The 23,402-nt window shown below is 42.3% G+C and overlaps 1 protein-coding gene across 2 annotated transcripts in view; it reads left to right on the top strand.

The window, feature by feature from the left end:
* The first annotated feature begins 2,762 nt into the window (after nucleotides 1–2,762).
* LOC144033519 (septin-9-like) overlaps nucleotides 2,763–23,402 on the top strand; it is a 95,456-nt gene continuing 74,816 nt past the window's right edge. Inside the window, exon 1 of one of the 2 annotated variants that reach the window (XM_077541711.1) lies at nucleotides 2,763–2,832. In XM_077541711.1, coding sequence (XP_077397837.1) covers nucleotides 2,811–2,832 — 22 coding nt within the window. In that variant the 5' untranslated portion in view covers nucleotides 2,763–2,810. Of the gene's footprint in view, nucleotides 2,833–18,118; nucleotides 18,338–23,402 lie in introns of those variants that run through there. The other variant, XM_077541698.1, reaches the window with a different exon arrangement.

Raw genomic sequence — 23,402 nt, 5'->3', positions numbered from 1 at the left:
TTCTGTAATGCAATTAAAAAAAACTAAAATGTCATACATTCTGGTTTCATTACAAATCAACTGAAATATTGCAAGCCTTTTATTATTTTAATATTGCTAATTATGGCTGACAGCTTAAACAAAACTCAAATATCCTATCTCAAAATATTAGAATATCATGAGAAAGTATACTAGTAGGCTATTCAACTAATCACTTGAATCGTCTAATTAACTCGAAATACCTGCAAGTGTTTCCAAGTGAATCCAAAATGTATGACATTTTTATTTTTTTTAATTGCATTACAGAAAATAAAGGACTTTTTCACAATATTCTAATTTTCTGAGACAGTCCTGTATAGTGTATGCAGTGCTGCTTCCCGCAATTGAAAATGGTTTATTGTTGCTGTTTGCTCGCTTCCCCACTCAATTGTGTATTTTTGTGTAGTATTTGCACATACAGTGTTCCCTCGTTTTCCGCTGGGGTTAGGTTCCAAAAAATACCCGCAATAAATGAAATCCGCGAAGTAGTTAGCTTTATGTTTTACAACTCTTATAAATGTTTTAAGGCTCTAAATTTATACAATTTATACACTTTTCTCATTGAGGCATTTACATGTTCTCACATTTCTCTCTTGTTCAAACATTGACAATGTTCAAACCTTCATAAATTTTATAAAATGGGTATATTACTGTAAAAAAATATGCAAAATTGCACTTAAAAAAAAATCCGCGATACAGCGAGACCGCGAAAAGTGAACCGCGTTATAGCAGGGAAGACTGTACACTGAGATTTGGCTAACACTCACTGCTCGCCTTTGTGGGGATGGAGAGGGAGGAGAGAGAGAGAGAGAGAGAGAGAGAGAGAGAGAGAGAGAGAGAGAGAGAGAGAGAGAGAGAGAGAGAGAGAGAGAGAGAGAGAGACTAATGGGACAGCATTCATATCAGTTTATTGGTCTAATGTGTGCGTGCGTGGGTGCGTGCGTGCGTGTGCAGGGGGTGTGTGCGTGTGTGTGTGTCAGAAAATGACATCACTGTAATTATGATGTGTCATGTTGTTTTTTACGGCTTCATACCTTGGATCTCTCCCGTAAATAATTACTCTGTCGCTATTATCTTTTGTGCATTTATGTTAGAGTCCATGTTGCCGGGAAATCCTTAATGATGTCTGCCAAGTGTGCATATTATGGGATGCCATGCATGCAGGGCAAGCACATGAAAATGTGGTAAATCAAGGGTTGTGCCAGACAAAGCTAGAAAGACAAGAAAACACAAACACAATTTTTGTCATCCTACTTTCAGGCTTACACGTCTTGACCACAAGAGGTCGCCACAGTGCAGCGCATCCTTGGTTTAACTGATCCAAAGCATACTGGGCATTTTCCCACAATTTAAAAGATTCCCTAGTGTCATTAAGACATTCTTCCGTCAAAAATATGAAGATTTACATCATACTCGTTGAAATAACGTGAGTTCCGGGAGGGGTGGCGATTCTGTCTCATACAAAGCTACACCCAACGCAACTGAACTTTATTTATAGAGCACCAGTGCTTAAAAAATTACAGCAGCTGAAAAAAAAATTCCAGCAAAACAAATCCGTGTTAACTGGGGCCAGAGTTAGGAAGTTGTGGCGAAGCGAGGGCAACTCAGTGTGTCACTGTCAACTTTTCCAACCCTGAATTGACATTTTGCAAAAAAATACATCAGAATTGTTATTGTAATGTTTTCAGTGCTATTATCTACAAAAAAATGACGTAGTTCATTTTATCCTACTTGTGTTTATTTTTTTCCTCATTTACAATAACTTTATTATCCAAATATTTAATGATATAAAAATTTAAAAGAATAATATGAATGACAAAAATTTAATTAACAGCTATTTTTTTAATATCTGACAGGGCTGTGGCCTGTGTAAATGAACCTCTTTTCCTCACTTCAACATAGCTCAGTGGCAACAAAATGACACAAGATTGCACCAAAATCCTACTTTTGTATTATACAGAGCTCTAGTCTATGTAAATGAAGCTCTTCCTGTCACATCAACATAGTTCATTGGCAACAAGAGGCCACAAGATGGTGCCAAAGCACTTATTTTCTATCGGACAGGGCAATGGCCTGTGTAAATGAAGATCCTTCCCTCGAGTCAGCTTATTTCCAAGATGCTACAAGATGGCACCAAGGAACTACTTTTTTTTTTTTTTTTTATTAGACAAGGTTTTGGTCTGAGTACAAAAACAGCAAGTTTCACAACGACTAATGGATAGGTTTAAAAAAATAAAAAAAGCAAAATCTGTCAATTGGTGAATTTGGGAATAGTCTGGGAACGCCTAAAAGGTGTCCATTATGTTTGCTATTTGTGTCGAGGCCTGTTTGATGTCCCAATAGGGACTCGCCACGTGACCGCTGACCTCCAGGGATCTGCAAAGGGGTCAAGGATCACATTGAGTTTCCTGAGACTGGCGTGATCTCTCTCATCCACGTCCTCATTTTGTAGGAATCACTCACTTTCATATTATTTGGCACACAGGCGTAGCTGCACGCGATTCTTCGCAGGAAAGTGTCACAAAGGGAAGGGCCTTGCAAAAATAGCCCGTCACATGCTTACGGTGGATACAATGCCGCTTCAGTCTTCCGACAGCAGCATCTGAAGAGAGCAACATATGACCGGCACATGGGCCGTGTCGTCACACTGAAGGAATCAAAGCGGGGAGAGGGGGACGAAGGGAAGGAGGGAGTCCAAAAAAAGACGGGGAGGGAGTGAGAGCAAAGAGAGCGAGAGTGGAGTCAAAGTGCAGACGCTACATGTGGCTCTGGAGGGAGTGATCTGGCTGGTTATGGAGGGGGACAAATTCTCAGGTAGGACACATGTTTCTTCACTCAGTAGACTCAATGGACTCGTCAATGAGCGCTTTCGAGTGTCTCTTTGTGCCGCTATATTTTCCTCTCTCTAGTTTCCATTCTCTCATTCTGTCCTCTTTGCTGACTGCATGCTTTCTTTTGGGGGGCTGTGCAGGACTAACAAACAGAGGCATAAATGGATTATGTCCACAAACTGTGTCGTTGGATATGTCTCTCCCACTTGCTCTTACTGTCTTTTTGTCGTCGTTTCAAGTGTGAACAGGAAGGAGCCATGTTTGAACAGTACTACTCTTGTCCCTCGTGTCTCTGTGGGTGACTCGCTCCTTTCTGGCCAACAGGATGTAGAAAGCCTGAGTCAGCCCGCCTTGCAAATAAGACACTTGAATAAGACGCACGCGCACACGCACATGCACACGCACGCACGCAACGTCCGTGTTATTTATTGGTCATGGAAGCTGTAAAGTCATCGGGAGGCAAGAATGAGTTGGAGTGGAAATAGTCCAAAAGTGTCTGCAGCAGCATGTGTTGTTACACACTCCGGGCCACATCATTAGGTACACCCATACATGTTCATGAGCTCAAATTCATTTCATGAATCTTTAGTACCACTACTTCCACCACCACCATTAATGCCACTACCACTACATACTACTACTACGATGACTACCAATAGCAACAACATCACCAGTACTACTATTTAATTTTGTTTACATTCGATCGCATTTTAACACGTTTAAACCGTTGTAGACACAAACAATAGAAAGTCAAGGTAAGGTAACAAAAAATGTGTAAACGCCCCACTCTATCATTTTGATATACTTGTATTGACAATAATAAAATGAAGAAATAGAAGAGAATAATGTTACAGATAAAAAAGTATTGATAATAATACTGTAAACAATATGATGCTGTAAAATAGGTAACTTACTATGTCACATACCATAACCGTAAATCTTACCTTAAAATTAAAATGTAAATAATTTAATGATGATGATGATGATCATGTTCTCTGGTGAAGTGCTAATAATAGCGCTATCAAAAATCAAAGCATTAACAAAGATAAAATAACTAAGTGTGAATTAAAGAAAAAATATTGCATAAAATAATAATACTACCGCTGTATCAAAAATATTAATAGAGATGATTGAATAATGTAATCATAAATCATACTGAAATAAATAACAATAATAAAAATATCAACAATAACAGATATTGCTGAAAACAACAAAAAAATAAATACATTAATAAAAAAATATTAAAAAGTTTTGCAATAAAGAATCTAAAAATTATTGTATTTTTTTGGGGGGCGGCACGGTGATCGAGTGGTTAGCACGTCCGCCTTCCAATTCTGAGGACTCGGGTTCGAGTCCAGGCTCCGGCCTTCCTGGGTGGAGTTTGCATGTTCTCCCCGTGCCCGCGTGGGTCTTCTCCGGGTACTCCGGTCTCCTCCCACATTCCAAAGACATGCATGGCAGGTTAATTGGGTGCTCCGAATTTTCCCTAGGTGTGCTTGTGTGTGTGGATGGTTGTTGTTCTCTGTGTGCCCTGCGATTGGCTGGCGACCAGTCCAGGGTGTACCCTGCCTACCGCCCAAAGCCAGCTGAGATAGGCTCCAGCACCCCTGCGGCCTTTGTGAGGAATAAGCAGTCAAGAAAATGGATGGATGGATCTTGTGTTTTTTTATTAGGGCTGTAACAATATCCAAACATCACGATACGATAATATCATGATATGAAGGTCACGATACGATAATTATCACAATATTGTGGGGAGGTTGGCAATACAAAAAAGGTCACAATATTGTAAAAAAATGAGCTCATACTAAAAAAAACAACACAATATTGTGCTTTTGTACATTACAGCAATGCATAAACAACCTACAAGCTCTAATAGCTCTTAATATTGAGGCAATTACTTGCTAATGCAAGTCCACATTGATTTCCTACACATATTGACTTGGTACGCAAGCATATTATGTGCCCAGTCACCTGACTATTCGAGTGGATTTTAGACATAGAAGGGCCAAAACATGGCTTATGAAAATTAAATTGCACTAAAAAGAACAACAACAACAACAACAAAACTAGCCACCAGAGGGTGCTAGAACTGCACAAATGGAAATCAACCTGCCTTTTTTTTTTTTTTTTAACAGATGTGCTGCTTTTAATATCGTGACATGGGCATGGGCATGGGTGACTATATTGTAGCGGTTTTAATATTACAATGTCACGATATTGCTTATTGTTACATCCCTAATTTTTACCATCACAGCTCTGCATCAGAAAGCGTCAAGGTATTTTTTCGCAAATAAACAAAACATGTAGTTTTCTTTATTTCAACAGTAGTTTTCTCAAATTGCAGCCTAATCCATAATAAATACTTAAATACGTTTCCGGTATCTGTATGTGTTCCTTTTTCTGCTGCTGTATGCATGTGAGTATAAATGCATCCATATCTTTGGCTGTTTACATCAACATCTTGGTGTCTGGTGTGCGTATTTTATTTAAAGCAGCTATAATTTACAATGTCACTTATACTGGGAAAAAACCTACAGAGCAGTTTGCTCCATTCAGTGGCAAGGAGCTTAGGAGCCAGACACTTTCCCCTGGAGTTGATGGAGATTAAAAAAACAGGAGGAAAGAAGATTTATTTCACCACACGGGCAGAAATATGACCCCAAATGACTGCTGATGTTGCTCCAAGTTGGACTTCGAACGTGATCATATGTCAGCCTTATGTCCACATCTTTCCATTGCATCAAGCTTGGCAAATCCACAAAGTGCAGTAATATTATTTCTGCGTATCCTCAAGCGCATATAGCGTAGTGTGTAATCAGTTCATGAGTCTTCTGGGCTGGCTAATCTGCAGCCGTCATGAAGTGACGCTGATGCGCAAAGCCTGCTTTGTTTGCGCATGAGTCAACAGCCCCAGAGAGTGACTGGGCTGAATAGAAGCGAAAAGGCCCTCAGTGTATGTTCCATTCATCGCAGTCGCTGTGAGGTCAGATGTTGACCGCTGATACAGTGTGACACATTCACTCGCCGTCAATGCAGGCAGGATGAAATGTCGCTCTTCTGACGCGGGTTGCAACCTAATGGAAAGTGGCAGAGTGCCCCTATAACGGGAGTGAACTCAACATAATGGTTAGTGTAGAACTCTGTTTCTCAGCCCCGGTCCTCGAGTACCTCTATCCAGCCTGTTTTCCATGTCTCTCTCAGCAACACACCTGAGGATCGTTATCAGGCTTCACGCAAGCTTGCTGATTCGCTAATCGTTTGAAACACCTGGGTTGGCTGTGGGAGTGATGGAAAACAGGCTGGAAAGGGGTACTTGAGAACCACTGGTGTAGAACAGTTACATGGAAATGTAGTAAGAAAACATCTTGATTATAATCCATCCATCCATCCATTGTCTTAACCACTTGCTCCTCACAAGGGTCGTGGGGGTGCTGGAGCCTATCCCAGCTGGCTTCTGGCAGTAGGCGTGGTATACCCTGAACTGGTTGCCAGCCAATCATATGCATTATAATCCTGGTCAACTTTTTTACATCAACAGGTTTGATTTTTGTTTTTCTTTATTCCAAGTGTGCTTTTTTTTTAATTTTATTTTATTTTATTTATTTATTTAAATCTATTTCAATTTTAGTTATCATAATTATCATGTTGTTGTTTTTTTGCATTTGTTTTAGTGAATGTTTTTGTTTTTGTATTACTTTATTCAACCCTTTAAATTTGATTTGATACTCTATTTTTACTTTCTTATTATTTCCATAAATTTTTTTCAGACTTTCATTCAGTATATTTTGTCATGCTTTGTTGATTTAATTGAAATTCAGTTTCAATTTTTGTTTTGGTCAACATCCATCCATCCATTTTCTTGACCGCTTATTCCTCACAAGGGTCGCGGGGGCTGCTGGCGCCTATCTCAGCTGGCTCTGGGCAGTAGGCGGGGGACACCCTGGACTGGTTGCCAACCAATCGCAGGGCACACAGAGACGAACAACCATCCACACTCACAGGCACACCTAGGGACAATTCGGAGCGCCCAATTAACCTGCCATGCATGTCTTTGGAATGTGGGAGGAGACCGGAGTACCCGGAGAAGACCCACGCGGGCACGGGGAGAACATGCAAACTCCACCCAGGAAGGTCCGAGCCTGGACTCGAACCGGAGACCTCAGAACTGGGAAGCGGACGTGCTAACCACTCGGTTTTGGTCAACATTTGTATTTTATTTATTTTATTTTATTTTATTTTATTTTAAATTTAATTTAAAAAAAATAATTGAAGCCCAAAACTAAAAACTGTGAGGCAGACAGGGCTACTTCAAATTTTGTGGTGCTTTTGCAACAATTTTATAAAATAATAAAATGATATTTTAAAAATCCTATACAAAATGATGACTCTATTCCAGTAATATTTTGACTTTCTACCTGTAATTTCTTTTCAGTGTGTCCCTAATTCTCCGTTTTGTGATGCATCTTCTCTGAATGATTCAAAATTTCCAATGAATTCTTATTCATTCTCATAATTCCTATGCAGCGTCCAAAACTGTCTTCATATGAAAATGTTCTTCCCCGTTGCCGTCCTTCTCATGACTTATTGACAAGAAACGCAGTCAGTGAATCAAAGCCTCACTATTTTTTCCGATTGCAGCTAAGCGTAACATACGAAAGCACCACCAGGTGGGTTGCTGAGTTGAATGATGACATTTAGGAAAAAAAACTCTGATGTAACCCGCTTTCATAGTCGTATATTCTGATTGTGTGTGGGTTGTTTTGCGGCTTTTTATAACCATCTTTATGACAGTTACTCTTTTGCATGCTGTGTCTGATGGAATACTCTCCCAAAAGCATGTGTTTTATTTTTATTTTTATTTTTTAAATCTCATTTTAATGTCCACCATAATAAATTAGCTTTGGACTAAGCGGCTGAACTCTGCGGCCGCGTTGCTTCCTGGAGCCCATGGATGTGTGTTTTGGTCGTCGCCATGGAAATGAGCTGAGTAGAACAATATGTGAACGCAGAGAGGCTAACAGAGAACTGTAATGCTGTCTTGTCGACTCCATCCATTAAGTTAATTCCCAGTGGAGAGGTGGAGGTGGGAAAAGAAAAGAAAAGAAAAGAAAAGAAAAGAAGAAAGCACTATTGATAATCATCTCCATGGAGGGTGCCTTCCTGTGCAAATGCCAACGCACACACACGTTTGAGTCATATTGCCAACAGGTGCTGCATTTGTTTGATTATGGTGCACGAAGCTTGTGTGCGTGCGTGCGTGTGTGTGCATGTGTGCTGCTGTTCCACATTTTGTATAAAAAAAAACAGCTGCTGCCAGTACAGCTGTGCATGCACTCATGTGGTTGCTTGTTGGGGTGGTGGTAGGGGGGGGACAGTTCGTCATTGAAATACTTTCCACTGACATTCATCACCAGAGGTGGCAAAAGTACTCACACTCTCTACTTAAGTAGAATTGAAGAGGAATTAGTGCGCGCCTACAACCCTTAATGAGTCTATGGGTAAAGATTTTTACCTCTCCAGGGCGGAAACACGTCATAAATCGGAAAGGTCACTCGATAAAATTGTGCTTTCTAAAAGGATACAATCGTGACATAACTGAAGCAAATGCAAACCATTAAGCAGGTTTTTGTTGTTGTTATTGTTTTTGTTTAAGTAATAACTGGCAGAAAAATGGATGGATGGTGTACTGTTACTTTCTGTGTCTGCTCCTTGGCCACGGAGTCTGTGAGCTATTGCTATGTTATGTCTAAGTGTTGCCACAAAATCGTTATAACAACATCACATAGATGCTATTCATTAGACAAAGGCATTTTCCAGTATTTGTCATCATTAAGCTAGAAAAGCTACAAAATGTGGTTGTTTTAAATGTATAATTTACTGTTTTAGTTTTGTTGACTATCTATCCTTTGTTGAGTAACATTTTAAGTATGGACAATTCCGAACATCAATGTGTTTCTGATATTTCTTTAATGCAACGATTCATTTACACGGTGAAAACAAATGTATTGTTTTGCTTTTGCCTGTAGCTAGCATACAAACCAGACAGATTGTTATAGTCATCAAATCACATTTTGAAATCAAAATAATTCTCACAAAACAAATACAGTCTGTCTGTCTGTGTATCTTTATACTTGTAGTTGTAATTGCTGTATAGTAGGCTAAAATAGATTGGTTTAAAAAAACAAAAAACAAAACTACCAATCTAATAGCTTTAGCTCATATTGGCTTGATTAACCAATAGATTTGTCAGATGTTGACAATTCCGGGTGGTTATGGGCATACCAATTGTATTGGTTAGCCAAACAACCAATGAAATTGCTTACCAATAGAAAGTAAGTCTAGATAGATCACTTGGAAATATATTCATTGTATCAATTTATTGTATTCTAAATGTGTTTATTAATTATTATAAGTGATTACAAAATATTAATAATAGTTTAAAAATAAAAATATGTGTCTAGATAGATCACTAGCCGTGACCATCTCTATGGCCTAGTGGTAGTGTATCTGCTCTGAGACTTGGAGGTTGTGGTTTCAATCCTTAACCAGGTCATACCAAAGACTATAAAATGAGACCCATTTGCCTCTCTGCATGACACTCATCATTATGGATTGGAATTGGGGGGTTAGATCACCAAAATGATTCCCGAACACAGTCCCTGCTGCTGCTCACCGCTCCTTCAGTGGAAGGGTCAAATGCAGAGAATGAATTTTGCCCCTCTTAGGTGGGTATGACAATCAGTGGTACTTTTTTTCAGCCTCTAACACAGATTAACCAATGTCTTGGTCAGAATGACCAATTTGTATCGGTTGACCCAATCGCCAATATATATTGGTTGCCAACACTTTCCATCCTAGAGTGGTTGTTTTAACCAAAGGCTCTTTCTGAGACATAACTATCAGTCAAATGTATCCCCCCCCCCCCACCCCCACCGCCCCACCCCCCACCCCAATTTTTTTTTTTTTTTTTTTTTTTTTTTTTGGTAGTTTGGCCAATCTGTTTTTAGAGTGTAGTAGTAGGAGTGGCGATGATGGTAGCAGGTGTGCAAGTACTACTAGCCTAGTGGTAATAGCAGTTGTGATAATAGCTGTTTAGTAGTAATCTATTTGTTGTAATAATTGAAATACATATAGTGGTAGTGGTAATAATAGTACAGAATCGATAACAGTACTAGTAGTCATTGTGTCATGGTGTTGTAACAGTTTTAATTCCAGTAGTAGCTGTAGTTTGTATTCGCACTATTTCTAGAAGTAGTCCCACTTACAAAAGTAATTGCAGTAATAGTGGCAGTCATAGCCAATGTTTTAGTAGACATATAAGGTTTTAGTGGGAGTAGTTGTAGCCAATCGTAGTGGCAGAAGAATGTAATGTTTTTTTAAAGTACTGTTTTCCTTTGCATGTCCCCTCCCACCAGTGCTATCTATCTTTTCACTTCCCGACTTCCTACTCTTCATTCACGCTGTCTCCTCAGTAAAGACAAGCCAGGTACAGCGCCGTATTATGAGTGTTGCCATGAAAAAAAAAGACAACCGGACAGTCTCACAGGAAACACATAAACATCCAACACAAACGTCTTGCACATTCTGTATCATACTGCCTGACTGTGTCTGCTTAAATGAACTTATCTCTATGGACATTTGTTTGATAGTTAAGACTTTGCAAGCCGGTATCTATTTGCACGTGTGCGCCCATTTGGCATTTAGAAGTCTTGTCGCCCTGGCATGACTCTATCTCGACAGCCGTGCTCAGCCTGGCATCTTTTTCTATATATTTATCCTCTTCTCTTTCTCGGAGTGCCGTTGGTGGTCTGCCTTTCATTTAAGGAGAGTCGGGCGACAGGCTCCCGTCATCTGGAGCGCCGCAGTGCAACATTACACCAACAGCTGTACATTCAAACATGCTACAGTACATTTTGTCTTCTTCAAGGGCAGCTGAAGCAGTAGCTATAGTTGCAAGTAAATATTTTTGTGTTGTGTTTTTGTCACTTTTATCAGCGCTATTATGCGTGGTGTTCGATGTTGTCGAGCTTGACATGTCCATTCTGTCGTAATGAAATATCAATTTATGTGAAAAAACCTTTCAGAAATTCGAAATATATTTGGTAGCACTACCCAGTGAGTCAGCTTAACAGAATGTTGGGGCTATGAAGGCTTACCATGTGCTCATTAACTCATTTACTCCCAATAACATATAAATACGTTTTTTTTAATGCGATAAGTGTCCCAAAGACGTATTTATACGTTTTGTTTTTTTTTGGGTTTTTTTAATGCTAGAGGATACAGAAGGCTTTGATGCAGCCTCTCAACTGCAAAGAACGGTTGCAGAAATGGTAGTTATTACACAAACGGCAAGCAGGTGGCAGCAGAGCAAAGGAGATCAACCAGGGCCATCTAGAAAAAAAGCTCAATTACTTACAATTTTAAATAGATTTGTGAAAACTGATGAAACTTTGCTCTCTTCTAATGCTAATTGCTGCAAAACGGAAACAGATAGAAACATACTTTTTTTTCCTAATGAAAGAAGAGACTATAATCTTTCTTATGATAGGTTCCATGCTTTTATAGCAATAGAACACAATATTCTGTGGGACTTGCAATATCAGTCAAAATCCAGTAAAACAGCCAGGAGCGAACAGGCCTGCTTATGTGAAAATGACTGGGAGTGAATGAGTTAACATTAGCTCAAAATGTCCACCCTGTATTGTCCATTCTGTCAGCACGCTTCCATATTTTGCTGTTTGCATGTACATTGTTGCAATTTGTTTACCCAAAGAGAAGCGTGGGAGCTTGGCTATACATTTCGAACATCATCACATCTCCTTAATACAATGAATATGAAGTGAAAATATCAACTTTTTCGATGAAATGGGGATGTGCCAATATCAAGTAACTGGTGAATATGCAAGGGATTTGCATTTTAATTCCCTTCACATCATGACTATTATGATTATGAATGACTTCTTTCTATCTTGGAACAGAAAAAGCATTCTAGTGGTCTTCCAGTGTGACAGTTGTTACATTAGATTGGATTAGCACTGTCTGGGCTTGCAAGGACACGCAGTGGAAGGAAGTGGGCTTCTCACCAACTTCCAAGTGTGTCTGTGTGTGTGTGCGTGCGTGTTTGAAAGAAGGGTCGGTTGCTGAGCTGAGTTCATGCATGTATTTCTTCTCTAATGTGTTTTCATACTTGTGCGTGCATCTGCCGGGGCCACATGCGTTGTCGCCGAGTTGCCGAGCGGGTGTGCGAAGTTTAGCATCCGCGTCTATGTAAGGAATTGCACTAGTGGGATGAGGGTGTGTCCCGGAGTGGGATTCTCCACATGTCGCCATTTTAACAACACTAGAGATGGCTTTATAGTATAACATGGTTGCCCAGGACAACTAAGTTTATTTGTAGATACAGTGCTGACCCCTGCTGGAGAACTATAACATATATTGTGTTCATGTCGCAAAGTATGCAGCGATGTGCTTTATGTCACAGAAAAGTACTAAATGATTGCTTGTATTAGTTAAACAGAAGATTGTCTATTTTTGGAAATGCCCAACTCCTCTGTAAATTAAGGCACTTTACCTGCGCCAAGGAATTTACATCTGGCTCACTTCAAGTGTTGACAGTTCAGCCATATGTGCAGCTTCCTTTGTAGGCAGGAATATATCAGCTTTTTTCATATTTTGCATGGTCCAGTGGCAGAAAAATGGGATGTAAGTTTTCTCCATGATTGCAAGTTTTGCTCCAGCCAAGACTTTTTTTTTTGTCGTAAATCTGTATGAGCTCTTAGATCCGTTCTGTTTTATGATTAGTAAATATGGTTAAATCAACCCAGACTACACACTGTGGTTCCAACGTAAGCAGTATGTTGGCAGTGAGCTTGACCATCATGCAAAATGTTCATTCTAATCATGAGACAATGCTTCCAAAACAGAGTAACTTTTGGAGAATAGAACATTGGGGGATTTCTTTTTTATTTTTTAAATATTGCAAAGTAAGCTAAAGTTGTAGTTGTGGTATGTACTGATGATTATAGTATTAACTATAGGGGACGCAGACATTTCTGGGAACCCCAAAAATCTCATAAAAAAACGGTTTAATAAAGTTCTTTCATTTCTAGAATTATGAATGTCCATACATCCATCCATTTTCTTAACCGCTTACTCCTTACAAGGGTTGTGGGGGTGCTGGAGCCTATCCCAGCTGGCTTCAGGCAGTAGACGGGGTATACCCTGAACTGTTTCCAGCCAATCACAGGCATAATTAATGTTTTAGTTAAAATGTTAAAGTTTTTAATTTTTTTTATTTTTTTTTACTTAAGTAGTTTTGTTTCACAGAAACACTACTTTTAGTCAGTTACATTAAGCTACATTTTGCACGCTACTTTTATTTATTTATTTATTTATTTGTTCATTGTTTAAAACTCATTCACTCACAGCCATTTTAATTGAAGCAACCCTATCCCAGCTGTTTTACTGGATTTTGACTGATTTTGCAAGGCCCACAGTTTTTGTTTTTTTTGTAGTAACTACGATTGCTTTAAGCGACCTCTTCAGGTCAGAGGCTGCATCAAAGCCAATGCTCTAGCATAAGCGTATAAATACATACATTTTAAGTTTATGCTTTAGCATAAATGCATAAAAACATTTTTGGGACCCTGGTAATACTTAAAATAGAACGTGTTTATAGGTTTTTGGGAGCAAATGAGTTAAAATGGAGTCTCCATTAGTATTGGTAAAAACTATTCTTTCTGGGGTCAATTACTGACACGACGAGGAGAGGTAGGACTCAGACGCAGGATAAAGGTAGGCCACAAAGGCAATAGGTTTATTTCCGGCCAACAGCTGTCTACTCTCAACTTGAGAGGAGAAAGGGGAATCAAAAAGTGGAGAACTAAAAACGCTCCACTGGGGAGGAAAAAACAGGCAAAAGGTACAGGGGACAACAAAAGGCGCTCCGCAAGGGAGGAAACAAGGCTCAAGGCACAAGGGGGAACTAAGGGCGCTCCGCTGTGGAGGATAAGGCACAAAAACAAGGCAAAACAACAAGGTAACAGGAACAAGGACTCGAGGACTGTGGGACGCTTCCATGCACTGACTGTGACACTTCGGCAACGGAGGGGAGAATGCAGGTGGTTTTTATTGCTGTAGGTGATTGGTGGCAGGTGGTGATAATCAAGGGCGGGGACCGGTAATTATGGAGCGGCAGGAAGGGAAAGTGACCTGGGGTGAGAGGAGACTCAAAATATCAAAGTAAAACAGGAAACATGACTATGAAAATAAAAGCATGGCCGTCACGCCGGTGGCGGCGTGACAGTACCCCCCCCTCAATGGCCGGCTCTTGACGGCCTTTCAACAAGGAGTCCAAAAACAAGGGTGGGCGGAAGGGGGCACGGAGGTGGGAAACACGACCCACCCATCCGTCCCAGACAAAAAGGCAGTTCAGGAGGGCGTCCATGACGCCAGACGAGAGTCCCGTCGGGACCGTTCCGAAGACCTTTTCTTAGCGCAGGATCAGGTTCGGAAAGTACCAAGGGAATCCCGTGGATCGTTTTGACTTGGTAGGCCTGGCAGACTTGGCGAGGCGTGGCAGACGTGGCAGACTTGGCGTGGCAGGCTTGGCAGATTTGACGAGGCGTGGCAGGCTTGGCAGACTTGGCGTGGCAGGCTTGGCAGACTTGGCGAGGCATGGCAGGCTTGGCGAGGCGTGGCAGGCTTGGCAAGGCGTGGCAGGCTTGGCCGACCTGGCGTGGTGTGGTAGGCTTTGGCGTGGACGATTTTGGCGTGGACGGCTTTGGCGTGGACCGCTTTGGCGTGGACCGCTTTGGCTTGGTCGGCTTTGGCTTGGTCGGCGTGATGCAGAGACTTGCCGTGACATGATGCAGAGACTTGGTGTGGCTCAGGGTCTTGGAGATGCGCCCGGCGAGACTCGGGGTCTTGAGGCAGTGACTGGCGAGGTTCAGGATCGAAAGGCTCAAGAGTCACCTGGTTGACTGCGGCTGAGGATGCACTGGTAGCTAATTGGTCCAAGACGTGATCCAAACAGTCTTTTCCCCATTCCAGTACGTTTCCGGAGTTCCAGTCGATTCTGGGGTTGTGTAGACGTAGCCAAGGGTGTCCCAGAACCAAAGTGGGTGACGAAGCTTGGATTACGTGGAAACGGAGATTCTCGATGTGTTGTCCAATTTGAACCTTCAGGGGTTCGGTGATGTGAGTGATACAAAAGAGTTCCTTGCCATTCAGAGCTCTAGCCTGAATGGTCCGGGGAAGGGGTTTGGTGGTGGCTCGTACTCGCTTTACGAGGCCCCAGTCCATGAGGCTCTCGTCGGAACCGGAGTCGATGAGGGCTGGCAGGTCTATGGTTATATCATGGTGGCTGATCTGGGCTTGCGTGATCTTTTGGGTCTTGGCAGGTCGGGGTGACGGGAAATTCACCGGTGAACCTCTCTTCACGGTGCAAGTTCCAACCAGATGACCAAGTTCACCACAGTAGAAGCAGCGGCCTTCTTGGCGGCGACGCTGTCGCTCCTCGGTGGTTAACTGGGCCCGACCAAGCTGCATGGGTTCCTCCTCGACGTTCTGCACTTCCCTTAGCACTGGTCGGGGAGGCAAGATGAGCTGTGGCATTTCGATTTCCATTGGCGATGACAAGGGGGTTGGTTCCACCCTTCTATGGTGCCCGCTGGACTTGGTCAACTCCCGTCGGCGATGATCAGCACGAATCGCTAGGGAGATCAGAGCATCCAGGTCGGTAGGAAGGTCCACGGGTATCAGGAGTTCTTGGATGGCGGGTGAGAGTCCTTTCAGAAAGTGGTCCTGTAATGCTGTGGAGTTCCAGCCACTGTTTGTGGCCAAGGTGCGAAAGCGGATTGCGTAATCGTTGACGGGTTCTTTGCCTTGTTGGAGCCGGCTCAATGCTCGTGCCTTCTCTCGGTCATTGTTGTCGGGATCAAAGACCTGGCGCAAGGCGGCTGGAAAATCCTGTACATTTTGGCAGACCAAGGAGCCCCTGGCCCATTCCGCGGTTGCCCAGGTCTTGGCTCGTCCAGTCAGGTGGGACACCATGAAGGCTACCCGGGACCGAGCTGTGGAAAATGCCTGTGGTGAGTGTTCAAAATGGATGTCACACTCCGTGAGAAAAGTCTGACATTGTCCAGGTTCACCGGAGTATCGTTCTGGGGAGGCCAGTCTCAATCCTACCCCGGTGAATGACGTGGTCGGGACGGAGAGTTCGGGGAGGGGTAGCTGTCCGGTGGGGGTTGGAGCTCGACGCCGCGTTTGGCTCACCAGTTCGTGGACCTGGCTCGACAGCTCCTCCAGCTGCGAAATCACGGCTTGCTGAACCTTTTCCTGGTTGGCAAGCCGGACCTCAAGGCCCTGCAGCGCAGCCTCGACCTTTCCTGCTGGGTCCATGCTGGCCGAAGTGTACTGACACGACGAGGAGAGGTAGGACTCAGACGCAGGATAAAGGTAGGCCACAAAGGCAATAGGTTTATTTCCGGCCAACAGCTGTCTACTCTCAACTTGAGAGGAGAAAGGGGAATCAAAAAGTGGAGAACTAAAAACGCTCCACTGGGGAGGAATAAACAGGCAAAAGGTACAGGGGACAACAAAAGGCGCTCCGCAAGGGAGGAAACAAGGCTCAAGGCACAAGGGGTAACTAAGGGCGCTCCGCTGTGGAGGATAAGGCACAAAAACAAGGCAAAACAACAAGGTAACAGGAACAAGGACTCGAGGACTGTGGGACGCTTCCATGCACTGACTGTGACACTTCGGCAACGGAGGGGAGAATGCAGGTGGTTTTTATTGCTGTAGGTGATTGGTGGCAGGTGGTGATAATCAAGGGCGGGGACCGGTAATTATGGAGCGGCAGGAAGGGAAAGTGACCTGGGGTGAGAGGAGACTCAAAATATCAAAGTAAAACAGGAAACATGACTATGAAAATAAAAGCATGGCCGTCACGCCGGTGGCGGCGTGACAATTACAAAAATTACAAATAAAATAATATTCTTTACAAAAACAAATTAACTTGGGCGGCACAGTGGTTAGCATGTCCTCCTCCCAGTACTGAGGACGCAAGTTCAAGTCCAGGCTCCGGGTGGAGTTGGCATGGGTGGAGTTTGCATGTTCTCCCCGTGCCTGCGTGGGTCTTCTCCGGGTACTCCGGGCCCTTCCCACATTCCAAAGACATGCATGGCAGGTTAATTGGGCGCTCCGAATTGTCCCTAGGTGTGCTTGTGAGTGTGAAGGGGTGTTCGTCTCTGTGTGCCCTCCGATTGGCTGGCAACCAGTCCAGGGTGTTCCCCGCCTGCTGCCCGAAGCCAGCTGGGATAGGCTCCAGCACCGCCGCAATCCTTGTGAAAAGCAAGCGGTTAAGAAAATGGAATGCTGGATGGAAAATCAACTTAAGATTCACCAAAACATTCCAATGTACATAAGTAAAAATAAATAGAAAAGGAGCCTGCAACTAACATCCTAGTATCACACTATACCGCCAATTTTCTAGATCCATCCATAGCAATCATTTCATCACATAATCCATTTCTCTGCAGCCCAACATCGAAGCTAAGTTTTCAAAGTGGCTAATTTGCAAGGAGCACAGCAAAAACAATTGAAGAAATAAATTGTGTCAGAAGTCAGAAGGTGCACAATGTACCAGACACCCAGGCCTCACGTTCAGTCCGTTTAGCTTACAGAGTACCAAAAGATCTTATGTCTTTTCCTTCATTCAGTGCATGAGAAGAGTTTTGGCAGGACAACTCATTGTAGCGTCTACATAACAACGTGCCTGCTCGCAATGCCATGAGCATCTGATAGTTGGACGAGAAGAACGTCGCAATGCTGGAGCTGGAGCCACCTCTCTACCTTCTTGACCTGGAAAAGGGCTGATCAAGGAGGAGCCTGATTTGAATACATGGACGGCATCAAGATGGCCGTGATGATGGAGCTGTGAATGATCCTCCAACAATCTTTCCAGGAATGCATGAAAACGAAGCTGAGAAAGTGATCTTTATTTTCTGTTACTTTACTGGACACTGATGCCATTGATAAACACCTCAGTATCAACATCTGCTCCATCAGCTGACAAGAGCAGCTTTCAGTCATGTGACTGAGGCCACAGGAAGCGGGCCTGTGAATAAACCGTGGAAGTGGGAGGGAAACGTGGATGTACGTGAGGAGGGGGAGGGAAACCAAGTGGGAGAGAGAGGGGAAGCAGAAGGGAGGAAAAGAGGAGGCTAAAGAAGTTGCGAAAAAAGTGGGCAGAGTGAGAGAAGAGAGACTTTAGCTTGGATCTGGCGTTTTCTTTTCTTGCCCTCCCTCCTCCTGCTCTGCCTCGCGTCGGATTCCAAATTTGGGATTTGTTTAAAATCTGGACGACGTTTCCTTGCTGGGTGAGAGGGAACCCTCGCATGATAAACACACTCGTCCCCCCCTTAACAAAATGTCTGATTCCACGGTCAACGCTCACTTGGAGGGGATCATATCAGACTTTGAAGGTTAGTTGCGTTCTCCCTTTCGCTCAAGTGCCTTTCTTGCTCTTGTCAGTGACTATGTAACCCCTGCCATGAGGACAGCAGCCTTAGATGTTTTCCACATGTTTGATTGGGACTGGACGGCATCTGGAAAAACTGAGAGGGCTTCCTTGACATCTGTGGTTGTGGTTGAAGGGAAAATGCATGCTAAAAGTGTTCTAAACCGTGTTTGTTAATGCTGTTGTGAACTTGTAGCTGCAAAGCCCAAAAAAGGGTGCAATCAGCCTTTCTCCTCAGGAACCTGACTCACAATATGGCTGAGCTACTGACCATAAAAAGGCTGGTACTTTCTTTTAAAAGTATATTATTATACTTACAATGACTTATCACTGGGGTGGTACACTCAAAAACACTGCTTTAGTACTTGATTACCAATGTACATAAATGTCTTTTTGACCTCTGAAAATGGTAAAAACATTTATTTATTTTTTTTGGAATGTAATACTTCACATAGCCTTGCCATTGATTGCCAACCAGTCTCGGATGCCGTTTTCTTAGGCCAGTATTTGCTGCTATGGTTTTGGACAATGCAGATCATACAGTTTGATGGTTTTCAAACCAAGGTCACTGGACCTCCAGGCGTCCGTGAGCCATAACTTGAAGCTCAACAAAGCTATTTACAATAAATTATGTTGTATCTTTTTTCTTTTTTTTTTTTTACCCAATTAGTCCTCCTGACCTCAGTTTGGGGCCAATTAACTTATTCATTGCCAGCTGTTTTTGAAGCAGAGTCCCCCATTTTGATAGCCCTTCTAGAGCAGTGGTTCTCAACTCCTATCCAGCCTGTTTTCCATGTCTCCTCCAGCCAACACAGCTGAGGATCGTTATCAGGCTTCATGCAGAGCTTGCTGAATAGCTGATCGTTTGAAACACCTGTGTTGGCTGTTGGAGAGATATGGAAAACAGACTTGACAGGGTATATACCACGGAAGAGGCGGGACGTGATTTTGCACATCAGTTCATTTCCGGTCCAGGTTGCGAACGCGCAACCGAGGGGCACAAAGTCGCAAGCACAAGTATTTTTGACGGAGCCCACACGTCGCAAACCGAACCGAAAACAAACTGATGTGCAAAAAACAGTCCCGCCTCTTCCGTGGCATGTACCCCATTGCGGTACTCGAGGACCGGGGTTGAGAAACACTATGTGAGAGCACTGACATGACTTTGGCACCTGTTTTTGAGTGATGCTCACTTCCATTACTGGCATGGAGTGGGTGTGGTTTTCACTGATTGATAAATTTAGACAGCTGTTCACCTGCGAGGAAAAATGGTTTTGATATTTTCTGTTGACTAAATTCTGCGATTGGTTGGCAACCAGTCCAGGGTGTCCCCCGCCTACTGCCCAGAGCCAGCTGAGATAGGCGCCAGCACCCCCCGCGACCCTTGTGAGGAATAAGCGGTCAAGAAAATGGATGGATGGATGTTGACTAAATTGTCGCAGCCTCTTCAGCAGCAGTTTTGATACAAAGTTGTTGGTATGTTGGAAAAATGGTTTTGAATATGCAGGATGAGAAAGAAAGAGAGAGAGGGAGATGTGGCTTTTTTACATGGTGTTCGTCATTCACTTGATGACTGTGTGTACTTTTCTAAGAATCACAACACTTTCTACTACCAAGCAATTTGCCGTTTACCTAAAAAAAACAAAAACACAGTTAATTTACCGACAACTTGCTTTAAAAAGTAAGATTGTTACTTTACTGATTACTTATGATGTTACATTGCAGTCCTGTGTCTGACAGTAGAGTTAGATCCATGATTGATGATTGAGCTGTTTAATGGTTAAGTTATTGTTTTACTTATATAGTGTATTTGGTTGTTTTTGTTTGTTGCTTTATTTGTTTTATTGCTGTTTTATTGTTTTATCCATTTCCCTCAAGTGGTGTTGCCTCTTGTCAGGCCACAGTTGTAAATAAGAATTTGTTCCTAATCTGTTTTGCCTGGCTTCATAAATCAAATAAATACAAAAATAAATAAATAAAAAATGTAGTTTCATGTTTTACTAGGTAAAAGCTGTTAATAAAATTATATACAGTACATGGACATACCTGCTGGATCTTAGATATCTACATTGAAAAACCCTTATTGCAGTCATGTTTTTTTTTTTTTTTTGTGTGTGTTCATGTTTACCTTTGAGGTTAGCTTGGAAGTTGTCCCAGGTGTTTGGAAGCCTGCATTTGTGCAGGTGGCGTTCATGGCTGTACTTTTTCATGTATTTGCTGTCATTACTGATGACACTGTGTATAAAGGAAGCTCAAAATTCACACCCCTCAAAGGTTGCACAATTTGAAATGAAATAAGATTCACACAGCAGCCAATTTTTTTTTTTTTATTGCATTCAGCTTAAAATGTTTTTAATACAAAAATATTGTCACATACCAGGATATATTCATTAAACATTTCTTTATTATATTACAAAATAAATAAAAATTGTGATGCATGCAGTAACATTCAACTTTTGTTACATTTTATAAATATTTTTGAAAAATAATCTATCATTCAACATAACTTATTTTGTAACCTTTGTGGTTGTGTTTAAATTGTATTATTAGAATACATGGCCCCCGGTCCAGACTTTGGACATCCCTGGTGCAGGGGGAACATCTGGCCTGCAGCCACTCCCTTGTCAGGGCTCGTCTTCCTTTTCATCACTCGGCCCTCGCCCACATATTCACCTTCCCGCCCCTCTTCATCCTTTACTCTCTCAGCAGCTTGTCCATCCTCAGGCCCTTTACCCTCCTGTGCATCTTTCTGGTGGGGGGATGCAATAACTTGACTTGTACTGCATCATTGACGGCCCCAGCCTGTCCTTGTGTCTATCTGTCTCCTTCATGGCACACACAGACATTGGGAAACGCATCCACACTTGTCCGGGGCGGCCGCTCTGTCAACGCCAGTTTGCTCGCGGTATGCAAGCTGGATCTCCCGCTGGCTCGTTAGGCCTTTAAAGGAGCAGAAAGATAAACGGCGTTGTGGAGAAAACAAGCAGGGAGAATGGGGGAAAATGTTTCTGCCATGTGGTTTAAAATCATGCTTTTAGTCTCGTGTGTGACACATAATGGCTCACTGTTCTTGTAGTGAAGTGTGTACTTTCCCTGGATGGGCTTTTGCTTGCTGATGCATTCATTTGGTAGTGGAAGTTCGAAGTCAAATGCTTTCCGGTCAGGTCATATACAGTGCTTAGCATATATGAGTACACCCCCTTCGAGATTTTAAGATTTTATTCAATATCGCAATGATCATAAAAACAATTTCTAAAAATTTGACAAAAGTTTTCTGTAGAATATGCGCTTAACTCACAAGATGAAAGTAAGGTTGTAATAGAATGCATAGATGAACAGTTTAATCAAATTAACTAATACTAAAAATTAGTGCATCCCACAACAAAAACAACACCATCAAATATTTTCTATGACCTCCATGACTGTTATTGATAGCAACTTGTCTGCTAGGCCTGGAATTTACAAGTTTTTAGTCTTTTTCTCTTTGTGCAAAATGTACATTAAGAATTTTAATTTAAAAACTACATTTTTGTGGGTACTAATGAGCAAATGTTTGCAATCAATGGCCCACATTTGTGGGAGTATTTTGTAGTATAGTATCATTTAATTCTGACAGGAAACTAAAGGTGTTCTTACGAACCTGTTGGGGTGTACACATTTTTGCTGAGCACTGTAATTTAGTATTCAGAAATCTCTATGATTATTTTTGAGAATTGTCCCCGTTATGATTAAAGTCAGAAAAGGACCCACTGTACTTTGCTGATATTTTTACCAAGTTATCCTGCATCCCACAAAAAAATAAAGCCGAGCCGCTGAGCCTCCCGTTTAGCCGATGTAATTAATATCATTTTGTTCCATGATGAGTTCAAAGGTACACACACGTTCTTTTGAAAAACAGGATCTTTGCGTGTAGTGTAAACATATCTCTGATAACCCAACGAGGAGACATCTGGCTTCTATTGATTTCTTTTGTCGCTGCAGCTGCCACTTATCTCTTTTCTCTCAGTTGACCTCTTTCCTCCTTGCTTTTGGGAGACTCGCTGGCTCGGTCAGAGGAAATTCCACTGGAGCTGCATGGATTTCTGTTGTGGGTGATGAGGTTACAACACAAGTGTCCAGTGTCAGAGGAGGACCAATATAAGAGATGGATTTCAAGCAACCGCTGAAAATACTATTTTGATTGACACGGTCAGAGTGGCATGGGCACCACTTTAAAATAAGGGCACCCCGTTTAACAGTAGTGGGCTGTGCATTTGGTTCCTGGGTTTTCAGTGGGGACTTACCCAACTTGATCCATTTCTTTTTTTTTTTTTTTTTTTTAAAGAGCTCAGAATTGTTCATTCGGTAGTCTTACCGATTCAACGTCTTGTCATCATTGCTCTTTTTTTTTTTTTTTTTTTTTTGTGTGTGTATGTGTGCGTGCGTTTGCGTGCGTGCGTTTGCGTGCGTGCGTGCGTGCGTTTGCGTGTGTGCGTTTGCGTGCGTTTGCGTGCGTGCGCGTGCGTGCGTGTGCGTGCGTGCAAATACGTATAAATTTATACTCATTCATTCACCTCAAACCTTATAAATATCCCATTACCCTTCGCCTTAACCAGGTACTTCAGAATCTTGCCAGAGTCGTGAGGTTTAAATGGTCAGGAGACCAGAGAAAAGGTCAGAAAAAAAAAGAAATAAAGAGAAAAGAAAGGTAAATCAAAGTGAAATCCAGCACCGACCAAACACTTCCTGCCTTCCCCATGATTACAAAATCAAAGTCTTACGCCAACCCCGGAAGCCTCTAAATTCCAGCAAATTTAGCGAGATCTCAAGAGCCCAGAGGAAAAACTAAAGAGAGGAAGGAGGGAAGGATCGATAAGGCAGAGTGAGATCCATAGAAGCCAGTACATCCAATCCATCAAAGTGAAGTCCAGCACCGACAAGACCCCTCCTGCGTGGTTACAAAACCAGAGTCTTATGCCAACCCCAGAAACCTCATACTTCTAATAAATTAAGATCTCAAGTGACCAGAGGAAAAACTAAAGAGAGGAAGG

Source organism: Festucalex cinctus, chromosome 1 (genome assembly GCF_051991245.1).
Source record: "Festucalex cinctus isolate MCC-2025b chromosome 1, RoL_Fcin_1.0, whole genome shotgun sequence".
Classification (NCBI taxonomy): Eukaryota; Metazoa; Chordata; class Actinopteri; order Syngnathiformes; family Syngnathidae; genus Festucalex; species Festucalex cinctus.
The sequence above is the reverse complement of the archived record's forward strand: the minus strand, read 5'-3'. Positions and strand labels throughout refer to the sequence as shown.